The following is a 13,755-nucleotide window of genomic DNA, read 5'->3' as shown; positions in this document are numbered from 1 at the left end:
TACAGATTTGCAGATAATTCAGTAACTGTATATTAAACACACACATCACTCATATGGAGGCCGAAAACATATATATGGTTGCAATTGCCATGATCAACACAGTTAAAATATAGCATTTTCTCTAATTTGGAAACTGTCTTAGAAACTCAAAAAAGTTTTTACAACACCACTAAAGTATGAGATTGGACTGATTGTATCTGTAACATACAGCCCAGATGCTGATTATACACGGCAATAAAACTGACAGCTCTTTGCATTTTCCCCATCTGCTTTTAATGTAAATGGTAAAAACAGCTGCCAGAGAATAGAGCATGGATTTAACGGGGTGAAGGGGGGCGGGGGGCGTTGTGGAATGCCTCTAGCTTCTACATCTTAGACTGCCCGTGGTAGCCAAAAGGTCGCCTCATAGGTAATGCCAGTTTTTGCATTTGTAAAGGAGGAAGCAGCAGTATTCCTTTGACGTTGTTAGGGATTTTCTTGCCTATTACATAATTCTAAAGAAAGGACTTTCTATTTCTAGCACGTTAATAGTAGCTTTAATAGTAAATGCATGCCACTGAAATCCTTCCTATGTCCCCACATAAAATGACCCAAGACTATTTTAGACCAGAATATTATTTCCGTTATGAAACTGCAGTCTCCAGAACTTTGTAAGTTTAAAAAAATACCTTTAGTAGCTAAGCGGAGCTTGGCCTCTAGAGGGACATACTTTTCATAGAGCTAGCATTTTTGCCTGAATATTTTGCTCACACTAATTGGTATCAGCCATCCCTTCCTTGGGATGACTTGTTCCTGAAAATTGTCCATTTCCTTAATCTTATTTTATTTCTTGTGATGTCATTCCAGGGTACAGTCCCCTAAGCGTAAATTCAATTGATGCTTTCATAGTAGAAATAACTGTTATAACTGTTTGTCCATTTGGTCTTTGAGCAGTTAAAGAAAGACGACAATGTGTGTGTGTGTGTGTGAGTGTGTGTGTGTGTGTGTGTGTGTGTGTGTGTGTGTGTTCCTATTGACTTCAGATTTCAGGCAGTGACCTTTGGAATGAGTGTTAAAATTTCCATGTGTGCATTCATATGGGTGCATGTTCAAATGCAAAGATACACTCAATACACACAATCACCTGGCTTAGATTTTGAGGGAAATTTAGAGTCACAGGGCTCCCTGATTTCAGGGGGTCAGAGTATAGATCCATAATGTCAATAACATTCCGTTTTCATATGGGATTTTTCTTCAGCAACCCAAGAAAGGAAAATATAAATTCTGCTGTTTTGTTTATTTCATTAATAATTAAAACCTTCGGGGAACTTACTATGAGTGAGACACTGAACTAAGTCCTCCATTTGGTAATAATTTTCATTTTAGAAACATTATGCAAATTATGTTTACACATCATTTAACGGCGTTACTCAATGAGTGGATAGCAATTTGCATTCTCACCCACCTCTGTACTGAGATATTGTCTAAGTTATCCATTATTTTTCTCCTAAAGTTTCGGTGACACTGTGATCACTAGTGGAATTCGAACTACGTAAATTTTCAACTTAATCTTTCCAGCTGATTATATAATCATAAATCTATAACTTAATTCCTAAAAAAATGACCATTTCATTAGTCTGAGAAAGAATACTACTTTGATTATGCCCAGCTGTCTTTATTTTTATGTTAAAGTCGACATGGGTCTTATTTTACATCTGATGGGTACCTGTTTTTTTTCCTGTAGATTTTGGGGAAATACCACAGCAGGACAAGGTCACTTCTTGGAATAACCTCCCATCACTATCTGCTGCAAAGCCTGCCTTCATCATGCCTTAGAGACATTGCTGCTGTCACATTCTCAGTGGGCTCTTTTCCTCCAAACCACTCCCCACTCCATGTTACAGTAATTTTTCTAACTAACAGGTCTAATCATACTACTATCCTGCTCAAAATTTTTCCTGGTATCCTATTGTCATCGGGACAGGTGATTATTCAAGATTAGCCTTCTGCTTTAGGTTCTAGCATTTGAAAACTGTTGTAATTTCTCAAAGACATACTACCTCTCCTTTTCTGAGATTCTGCACGTGTTCTTTCTTCTGTCTAAAGAGCCCCCAATTTCTCTGCCTGTAAAATACATCCTCATTCCTGAAGCTCTCTTGATTCTGCTAGGCAAACCATGGGATTCTTTTCTCTGTGTTCCCTGTGCATATGCATTTTATTACTTATCAGATAGTTTTTAAAATATCTATTTGTGTAAAACTTCAATTCTCTGCAGTGTAAACGTTTTGAAGGTTGGAAATGTGAAAAAGGTGAAAGGAATTTATATATATATAACACACTAACACACACATACATATGTTGCAATATGTTACATATATATGTGTGTATACATAAATACACGCATATGTATATATGTATTTGTTGAGTATGTATAATTTAATAAAATTACGAGTTCAAAATTTTGGAAGGGGCAAATGCAGAAGTAGCATGCAAAAAGGGTTAAACATAACGGGAAGAGTGTTTGTCTAAACAAAAAATGGAGAATATATATGTTTGTAAAGTTATATTCAGTATCATAAGTGATGTAACCAGATAGAGCGTTCAAGAATTAGTCTTACTTTCACTTCTTTATACTTATGCATGCAAGTGATCGAGAGGAAACAAAACGAACAGTACTTGCACACCTCATACCCAAACTCCATAACTGGGATTCTTTCTCTTTGAAAGAGCCTTTTTTATTACTAGCAGAGTAAGAATCGTCCAGTGAGTTTACACAGTAAAGTGAGTTTCCTTTACCTACTTGAATAGCACGTCTGAAAAAAGAATTATTTCTGAGAATTTGCAGTGCATCTTAGAAGACACTGAAACCACAACTCAGTGTTCTGAAGACATTGCTACCATCCTTTCCCTTCCCATAATCTAAAAATTTCCCTGACCATCTTCTCTCAAGCCAGCTTCTGAGCCTTAAAAAAGGCCACTGAGAGTAAAGGCAGTAGCACATAAGAGTGAACAAGACATTCAAAATGGTTACAACCTATGTTCTTACTAACGATTCTCCATGATTTATGGAATTCCTGTATAATGGTTTGAACAGGTGATATGCCACAGAAAATCTATAACTGGATTGAAGAGAACTAAATGTCTACTTTATAGCAATCCATCACATCATACGTGAAATTTTATACCTCAAAACGTGATTTAAGAAATGAATTCTAAGGATTTGATATATAGAGGATCGATTTGCTATTAATGATTCTGTTGCCAGAGGCCAGATCATGGACAGACTTGCCTCAGGCACCCTGTCTGTATGAAAACAAAGTTTCAACCAGTGGAGTTCAAAGCAGCAGAGTGGTGAGAAGCTTCCAGGGGAGCAAGGGCTTCTTTCTTTTCAACCTAATTTCACTTTACATTACACATTCTATTTTCCCCCTGTGTCTTCATTAGACCATATTCCTTCGTCATTAATTTTTTTTTCTGTGAAACATGGAGGCATGGGCACTCTCTGATGGTTGTGCCCCAGGACTGTCCTTCTCACCCACATTATGCTAAGTGCTGGGGCAGAAAGGGTGAGCCAGGCATGGTCCTGCCCTCGTTAAGCTTGCAGAATAAATGGATCTTTTGGCATTAATCAAAATATCAAATTAAACTGTGACAAATTCTGTGCAGACAAAATCTCAGGGGATATAAGAATATTTAACAGACAGTAGGAAAGATTGCATTATAGTGAAGATATTCAGGATAATAAGTCCTCTCGGAGTAAACCAATCTTTAGCTAACATATGCCTCCACACTAGTTTTCCTATTTTATTTAAACTGTATAAATATACCCATCAAAGGACAATGAGAAGACAAATGATATATGTGTATGTCATCCACACTGCAGGTATTAGATGTAAAGTAATATGAAACAGCTCTCAGTTTTGCAAAGATCCCTCTACCTTAATGTCTTGTCTTTCTCTATGCTCCTTCTCTGTTCTCTTCATATGTAAGTTCCCTAAAGTTTACTGTGTCCTGTTTTCTATCAGTTGGCCTCTCTGAGTTTTTCAGTGATCCCTTCAACAAGATCTCAATGAGCTAAGCCATGTCTACGTTTCTTTGAACGTAGCTAAATTGAGGAAGGAACACAGGCTTTGGAGTCAAATAAATTTAAGATTCAGGCCAATTTATCCACTTCACAATTGAAGAACTTTTCTTTTTTTAACAAGATTTTTGAACTGTTTTGAGCTTCATCTTTTTTTTTTTTATTTTTTAAATAGCAAAATGAAGCTGTCAGCCTGTTAGATAAATGCCTTTATTACAGAGGAAATAGGACTTTAGAGAAAGATGTCTAAGACATCTGAAGGAAGACTGAATTAAATATTATGTCAAAAGAAGAAGGGGACCCATTACATACTGGGTTGGCCAGCCTCGAACAGAGAGAAAGGAACTCTCAGACATATGTAGAGTGTGGAATCCAAATCAGTACGGGGAACAGGGAAACTTAACAAATGAATTTTCAGTATTATAGCCATGTTGTGGCCCAGTCTATGAAACACTCTACTCATTAACTTTTCTCTCACTGATTTTATATTTTAAAGGCATCATTTTCTTTTCTATAGGAAGAGAATGAACTGCTCCTTCACGTTTTATTTTTTAATCTTGTTTAATACAGCTCCATCCTTTCAGAGATACATCTGCTCTAAATGTTTAATTTTTAAATTATTCATTCATTCAATAAATATTTATCTTATATTTAACAAGTGCCTACTATGTGCCAGGTGCTAGATTTCTTGCTAGGTATTCAGTGGTGATTAGAACAGAATCAGCTCCTGCCTGCATTAGAGCTTCTATTTTAGTAGGAAAGACAGATAGTAAACAAATAAATACATCTATAAAAAATATTATATATATATATATATATATATATATATATATATATATATATATATATATTACAATAATTAGGTAAAGTCAAAATCAGATTCCTAACCCACACAGGGGAGGACATATCTTGGACCACAGTAAAAATATTCAGGATAACAAGGCCTCTTGGAGAAAACTACCAACCTTTACCTAACATATGCCTCCAAACTAGTTTTCCTATTTTATTTAAATTGTATAAATATACCCATCAAAGGTCAATGAGAAGATCAAATGATATAGTATGTGTATAGCACCCAATACTGCAGGAATTAGATAAATATTAGTCACTTTCTATTCCTCCTTTTCCAAATTATTCCAATTCTGACTTTAAAAGAATGTTTCCCTTCTGTATCTTTAACAAATAATTGTTTAATGCCAGAAATGTGTAAATTATAGATGCAAGCACAAAGAGAAAGAGAAAAGGAAGAGTCAAGTCTTTCTAACTAGATAGATAAGCAGTTGTTCACTCCAACAGAAAGCATATATTCTTTTAGGCAGAATTATATTATGAGACAGTTGCAAGGAAAAAAGACATAACACACAGTGGGAAATCAAGTCAACATTATTGAGTGAAACGTCTGATAACTTCCAATAGGGAAATTCTACTGAAAATGTATCATAAAATACAAATTAAAAATTATTTTAAAAATATGGAGGGAGTTTATAATTTTCAGTTTATGATGTTTTAAAAATCTGGAATCTATAAAAAAATTTAAGATGCTGCATAGCTTTATTTCCACACTTCATAAATCTTACTGATGTGCTTTATTCTAATAAAAATGAGAGTAATAAAAGATGTACGCTACTAAGTTAGTAAGTTGTGACGCTGTAATGAGTGGTAATGGAGGTATTTTGTTGGAGTTGAAGATGAGTGTGATGTATTACCAGATGCTCTACTGATAAAGCTGATAATGTAATAATCCGAGAAGTAAAATTCACCTTGAGCTTCACATATGTTTTCATCTTTACTTATAGATTTAATTTATTGTCGCTATACTGGATACAACACCTCCTCGATATAGGGAAATCCAATGGGGCATATTATTTACTATAACTTTTATGTTACTAAATTCCATCATTATACAAAATCTATCGAGCGTACAAAATAGAAGAAAAGCTCTACTGTAAAAAATAAATTAAATTGCATGAGATAGACCATTTTAAATGTCTCATTTTACTTTCAGTTGATTACATCTACAACCCACTCATCTCCTTCTGTCAACCCACAACAACGTTTTGTTCTCCTTTCCTAGGATCAGGATTTGATGGATCCCATTATGTGTCCAGACTGGTCTTCTTCCCGCACACTTTTCATCTACCTCTCACACTCTCATCTCTTTCTAATCCCTGACTTGCTTTCCCTCTGACTGTCTAATGATGCAGCTCTCCACATCTTAAAATAAATCCAACTCTGCCCTGTTTTCAAAAAATCCTTTCTCAGACAATCTTTTTCAAACTGCTCCATATCTGCTCTCTCCAATATTCATCATGTACTCCCTTTCTTAACACTCTGAAAAGTGGCTGACTTACCTATCACTTCATCTTGACTCTTCTAAGAACAAGATGCTGGTCAAATTCCAAAACCTGTTTTCAGCTCTCCGCTTGGTTCATCAGCTGGAATATCTGACTCTTAAGATCATTTTTCTAGAAGCCCCTTTCTCCCTCACCTATGATGACCCTCTGACGCTTTTATTTAGTCCCCTTGGGTTTCTCTTCTCTTGCTTTCCTTGTCATTGGCCATTTTATGAATTTAACTATCAACTCTGTATTTCATAATACTAATTACTCCAAAACCTTTGCCTCACGTCCTTGTCATGCTCCAAATTACTGTAGTCTGTATTATTTCAGTACCTCCCAGTCTCTCATGGTACTTCAGTATTTCACAGATTTTGCTCACCACCATCTTCCTTCCCAGTTTTGGTCCCACTCCTCAGCTTCTTATATGTAATGATATAACCACCATCTCCCCGTCCCTCATACTTGGAACTCTAGCATCTTCTTTGGCTCATTTTTCTCCATTATTCCCTCATCTCATCAAATATATAATGCCATTAATTCTGCTTCTCTATTAGCTATCATATGTGCTTTCACTTCATCATTCCTCCTGCTTCTTACTAGCTGCACCTCTTCTGACATCCCCGCTCGATCAACACAGCATCTTCCTAAGAGGCCCGGTAGTCTCTCCTTCTGTCCACTACCCACACACAGCTTTCAGATGAACTGTTTTTGAAGATTCAGATTAAAACTCCTGTATTCAAGTGCATCCCAAATAAAGACTAAGATTCTTATACTATCAAAGATTGTCTCCAAACTACCTTTTCAATTTTCTGCACTCTCTCAGGTTTCAAATACCAAACTGAGTTCCTGTTTGCTCATGTCTTGTATTTCCATTCTTATTGCCTAAGCTTATGACATTCTATTAATGTGAAAGTCATTTCCTATCTCTGCATTCCTACTCACTACCTATCCTTCAGGGCCTATCTCACGTGTTACCTCATACATGAAGGCTTCAACAATCGAGGTATCATTTATTGAACGATTACTATATGCTATGCACATGAAGCTCTACATGTGTTAATCATTCCATTTCAAACAAACAACAATGCTTGGTTTCAAATGAGGAGACAGTCTCATAGAAGACAAGTTACTTGCCCATGGTCTCAGATAGTAAACCGTAGGTAGACTTGCAATTCTAACTAAAGCTTTCTGACTCTAATTAACCTCTGTAACTTGCCCTCCATTTTACACCCTCTGTAATAAATACCTTCCACTTTATTTGTTTCTCTCTTGCAATGTGTTACTACTTTGTACCTCATTTCATAGCTTTTAATTTGCACGTCAAATTTGCTAGTCACTTGATGGACAATCTCTGGAGAATTCATGCCGCCTTTATAGAGTACATGCTTACTTAATAAACGCTCATGCCTGGAGAGATGACTATTCTATTCCCCTATCCTAAAATTTAAAACGTCTTTCTACTATCTGGTTAATCGTATATTACATCTTCTGACTAAAATGAAACTCCTTCAATAATCTGTAGCTTTCAAATTACATGAAGATGCATTTTTTCAGAAGTTATTTTCCATGAGGCCTCAATATGCACCTAATACTCCGATTAGGCTCAAATGTATAATCTCTAAAACATAATGCTCACTGCCACCTCTGCCCTTGGTTCTTGCTGTTTCTCTTTTGTGGAACGTCACCCTCCTCTTCCCAAAACAATTATTATTCTTTTTTCAAGTTTCAGCTAAAAAATACATACAAATGTCTTCTATGGGCAAGGCAATGTTCCATTAATTAAACATTTGATGAGAATAATGTTATTATGTGCACATGTTATTCCATGTCTGTGTCAAAGCTCTACAGGTTCTAGGGTCCCTACAAAGAATCCTGTCTTATACTGCAAAGCTCTAGGTACATTTTAGATACTTAGATACTTTAAAATAATCTCAGTGGGTCTTGTGAACTAAGGTTATTCTCATATAAAGTAAGTTAGAGCAGTTAATTGGGGGGAAAAAAAAGAAGCAGCCTAGACTTTGGGTGGTGAGCACACAATAGAGTATACAGATGTTGTGAAATTGTACATTTCACAACACTGTGAAATTGTGAAATTATGAAATTGTACACCTGAAATTTACGAGGTCTGATCAAACCACAGGGTGAATGTTTAAGTAAAAAAAACATATATATTACAGTAAAAGACACATTGCCATTAATCCCCTTCAAAATACTCTTCCCACCACTGCCTGCCTTCAACACACATCCCACCATTCTTGCCACTTTCTGAAGCAGTTCTGGAAGTCCTCTGTCATGAGTGTCTTTTAGTTGTGCTGTCATGGCTGCCTCAATGTCCTGAATCATTTTGATTTTGGGGAAGAGCCAGAAGTTGCACAGTGCCAGATCTGGTGAAGGTGGATGAGGACATACCGTAATGTTTTTATTTGACAGAAATTTCTGTATACCGAAAAAAAGCGATGTGTGACACGGAGTGTTGTCATGATGGAGGATGTTTTAAGGCACACTTTAAAACATATCTCCTCTCAAGCGTAGCTCACACCCAACTGACTGCACCAAAACAGTTGAAACTTGTCACACACTGTTACTAACGTTCGACACACCTCTTCCTGTATTGAAGATCCTTGCATTTCTGTTGGATGGCACTTAGCAGCAGCATTCACCGTATTTGTTGATCATAATGGAAAGGCTCCGTGTCACAGATCGCTTCTGGTACAAGGCAATTTCTGTTAAATAAAAAAATCATGGTGTGTCCTCATCCACCTTATTTACCAGATCTGGCACTGTGAGACTTCCGGCTCTTCCCCAAAGTCAAAACGACCATGAAAGGCAAATGTTTTGAATGGATTCAGGACATCGAAGCAGCCATGACAGCACAACTAAAAGACATTCATGATAGAGGACTTCCAGAACTGCTTCAGAAATTGGCAAAAATGATGGTATAAGTGTGTTCAAAGCGAGGGGGAATATTTTGAGGGGGATTAATGGCAATGTGTCTTTTGCTGTAATAATTTTTTTTATTTAAATATTCACTGTACTTTTTGATCACACCTGGTATATACTGTTATTAACCAATGTTACCCTAATAAATTTAAGAAAAATAGTTTTTTAAATAACTTAATTGTTTTGTCCCTATGATGTAGACTTATCTTAAGAAGTAAGTCCTATTTTACTATTTGAACCAAAAATGCCCAAAGTTATTTATTTAGTTAAAATTTAGAATTGGCTTCTAAAACAATAACATGATAGGCTGTGTGGTTAACAGGTGCTTTCTTAGTTAATGAATATTGAAGTAAAGATTTTCCCTAAAGTTTACTTCTCAAGATGGTAAAAGCAGTCCATTTCACATCTTACATGACATTGTTTTATCCACATGACTTTTGTTTGGCAAGGACAAATGCACATGGCAGCTGCATACAAAATAAGTATGAAATCCTTTGTAAAGAGAATATAACTTTTGATGGATTTAACATTGACTCAAATAGGCTGAAATGCTCACTAATTTAAATATCTTCTATACATATTTTGTCTTTACAGTATCACCCTTTTATGTACTTTGTGGTAGACTATACAACAATTCAAATAAAATAGAGAAACTGCATTTTAAAATGTGAGCTCCTGAGGAGGCAGATTATGATCTAGTTATCTTGTTTCTATGATTTATTACCCCAGCTGGGTCCTTCTTTTATTTCCCCTACTCCAGCCTAGAAATGGACAGGGGCAGATCTACAGACCCAAAGGGTCAGACGAGGTATAGCCATTCTTATTGTTCCTAAATAGCCTACTAACGCCTTCTCAAGGGAAAATAAAGTATACTATTTATTAATATCTTTATAATGCATTCCTTTTAATTCTACCTGTGCTAAAACACACACACACACACACACATCCTAGCCACCTCAACAAGATACTTAATTAAAGAGAGTGTCAATACCACTCTGAAAGAGCCATTTGTCTAAGCTAATTGATTTGCCTTTGATAAACCCAGAATGTCCGAAGGAAAGTCATGGTTTGGGGGAGAGAGAGGGATAAGAGGGAATTTCAGGGCACATACATTTCTGTGATGGTCTCAGGCAGATTTGTGGGGATTTCAGTGAGACCTTTCCCACGACAGTCTACAATGTTATTGCTACAGGTACAAGCAGCTGGACAGTGCAGCACACTGCAGGAAGGAACCATAAATGACTGGTGACCTGAAAAAGAAACAAACAGCAATTACATTTTTTCTCCTCAAATTCAGTGTTGTGAAACATGCAAGCTTATCCCAAATAACAGAGCACATCAATTAACAGCAATACATTTCTCTAAATACTGAATGGTAAATGGCACTGTATTTCTAAAATATATTTAAAGAAGCATGCATTTATATTTTGGGGTCAACATTCAGATGAATCAAATGACATTTTTGAAAGTTATTATAAAGGTGATAATTTTAAAAGCTTGAAATAATTGTGAGAAAGGCTAAATTCAGATTAGAAAGTATAATTCTATACAAACTATTCTGAGTTCCAACAAATGCAGCGACTTCACACTAATCTATATTTCACTTCTAATAAGTTTAAATAGAGCTTAGTCTTTATTGAATTTATGTAGCTTAACTTACTTTATCCCCAAAAGAAAAAGGAAAACTGTAAAATTTCCCTCTTGATAGACATAACTGTTGATTGTAAGTAAGTAATCATGCGCCAGTGAATGTAGGGAAAAGTTAGATCACACTAAGTTTAATGTCTGGATAGGTTCAAAATTACCATTTTCTTTGAAGTTATTATAATAATTGATAACATGTCATTCTGTAATTGTTAATCGATATGTTTCTTTTTTTTGCCTTTGCATGACCTAAAATTTTAGCACAAGTAATTAATTACCTGCAGGTATAGATTTTCACTACTCATTATCTGGAAACAAAACTATTTCAAAACGAGATTTTACTGTTCGAATGACAAACAACGGAATATCAGTAGTGCTGTACCAAACAGGCATCTGGAAACACTTGGTCCCTGTAGCAGGGACGGCCTTGTCTGATCTGCAGGGAAAGAGCCCCAGTGGTGATACGCCAGGAAGAGGCTGCCGGTTAGTTCCTAACCCAATCCCTCTCAACCAGCTCTCAAACTTTACAAAAATAATCTCAGTCTAAAACAGAAATGTGAACTTGCCTTCTTCCTCATCTAGAAAACATGGAGGCAAACGTGAAGAAAGGAAAAAGTGATTAGTAACAAATTGTTAGTCATTTCATTATTTAATGTTTTAAGAAGGAATCAGACCTATGGAGAACATTCCATGACATTATAAAAAATTTTGTTTGGGTTACAAAAAGTGTGGGAAAATACATAAAAAAGATTAAAAGATAAAAAATAACTTAGAATCCTATAGTAGGACATCTTTTCACTCTTCTTTTAAGAAACGTTAACTACTTATGATGCATTATTTTTAAAATGTCTCTTATTTTATTTTGAACAGACACTTCTGAAGCAGAATCAGACCTATATTTATAAGGTAAATTATATCTTAATATATAATTTAAAAATAATATTTGTATAGAATTTAAATATAACTTTAGAAACTATGCATCTGTCTGTCTATCTATTGATTGGGAATCAGACTGCCTAGGTTGAGTTCCTTAGACTCAACTATATAACCTTGGACAAGGTTACTTAGCATCCTCTTCTTGGCATTTTAATTTCTATAATAATATACAGAAAATATGATTTCACTTGTATGTGGAATGTAAAGAACAAAATAAACAAATAAAACAGAAACAGACCCATAGATACAGAGAACATCTAAGGGTTGCCAGATGGGCAGGGGTTTGGGGTGCTAAATAAAAAAAGGGAAAGGGATTAAAAAGTACAAATTGATAGTTACAAAACAGTCGTGGGGATGTAAAGTATAGCACAGGGAATTTAGTCAATAATATTGTAACAACTATGTATGGTGCAGGTGGGTTATAGACTAATTGGGGAGATCACTTCATAAATTATATAAGTGTCTAACCACTATGTAAATTGTATGAATGTCTAACCACCATGCTGTACACCTGTAACTAATATAAAATAATATCAAATGTCAACTGTAAGTGAAACAATTAAAAAAACACGTTAAAAACGATAATATTACACTTTTCGACAGTTGTTACAAGGGAAGTAAAATAAGTAAAAGACTTAGCTTGGTGCCTAAGCACATAGAAATAACTAAGTAAGTGTCACTTGTTGATATTTTACATAGCCCATGTCTTATTTTTGTTTTCAGATTTTTGTTACTAAAGCTTGTAGTTCATCTCTTTTAAGTAGAACTGAACCACTAGTGTGTGTGTATGTGTGCATGTACATGTACACACACACACACACACACACACACACGAAAAGTATTTTGCAACTCTGAAACTATAGTTAGGTTACTTTTTGAATTTCCCACCCAAGATCCAGGATTAACTAATCATATTTCCAATTGTTAACATAAAAGTAAATATAAATGATTACTTAAAGGGAAAATAACGAATAACAAATAGAACTAAAATCTAGGGATTTCCTATATTTCCCCTGAAGTGAAAACTGGAAAGTCTTTCATCATGCCGTTGGTACGAGTAATCAGTAATTACCAACCATGAACAAATGTCTAGAACGTATTATTATCATCCCTAAAACAGAGGATTTCCATAGAGTGATTAGGGCACAATTGCACATGTTAGCGAGCAACACTGAAACCTTTAAAGCATGCATTTTTCAGTTTTCTTACACACAGCATTCAGTAATTCGACAACATAAAGGTTCTTTCTCCCTTACCACTGCAGACAAATTCTCGTTTTTGCACCTCAGCGACATTATGGCCCCTCAGATGGGATGGCCCCATACACTGAGTGTAGAGGCCCACCCGCGGCCTTTGGCGCAGCCAATCAGATAGCCAGGCCAGGTGGCAGTCGCAGTACAGGTTGTTGGAATGGAGTCGACTAAATGAGAGGAAAGAAGTTTCAAGCAAGAAAACAGGTAATGGTTATTGCAGAACTTGGAACACTCTTTAGTAATACCACAGAACTTCATTTCTTAAAATATAAGTAGATAAAGCTTAGCAACTTCCAATCTAAATGTTTCTCTAAAATTAAACTAGTTTACAACCACACAATGAAGTTTCTCTTCTGTTACTTCTGAGTGAAGCAAATATACCGAAGCTTGAACATGAACATAAAAATCTTTTGCCTTTGTTCATTCAAAAGGGTGAAGAGAAATAAATAAGTCCATGGTAAATTGCTCTGCAGTCTAGACATACTGACAGCCAATCAGGGTCGGGGAATGTGGAGGTAAAGTGTAAGGTAGGGCTAGGAGGCCCGTTAACAGTTATGCCTCCCAGTTTGAATTATTAGTTAGT

At 35.7% G+C, this 13,755-nt stretch overlaps 1 protein-coding gene across 6 annotated transcripts in view; it reads right to left on the bottom strand.

The window, feature by feature from the left end:
- The window catches only part of SLIT2 (slit guidance ligand 2), a 331,277-nt gene that overhangs the window by 102,150 nt on the left and 215,372 nt on the right, over positions 1-13,755 (bottom strand). For all 6 annotated transcript variants that reach the window (XM_074321764.1, XM_019743900.2, XM_074321767.1 and 3 more), the window contains 2 exons: positions 13,176-13,339; positions 10,451-10,589 (listed from right to left, as the gene is read on the bottom strand). In XM_074321764.1, the coding sequence (XP_074177865.1) occupies positions 10,451-10,589; positions 13,176-13,339 (303 nt within the window). The remainder of the gene's footprint in view (positions 1-10,450; positions 10,590-13,175; positions 13,340-13,755) is intronic.

This window comes from Rhinolophus sinicus, linkage group LG02, assembly GCF_036562045.2.
Source record: "Rhinolophus sinicus isolate RSC01 linkage group LG02, ASM3656204v1, whole genome shotgun sequence".
NCBI classification, from domain to species: domain Eukaryota; kingdom Metazoa; phylum Chordata; class Mammalia; order Chiroptera; family Rhinolophidae; genus Rhinolophus; species Rhinolophus sinicus.
This window is presented reverse-complemented; position numbering and strand designations above follow the sequence as displayed.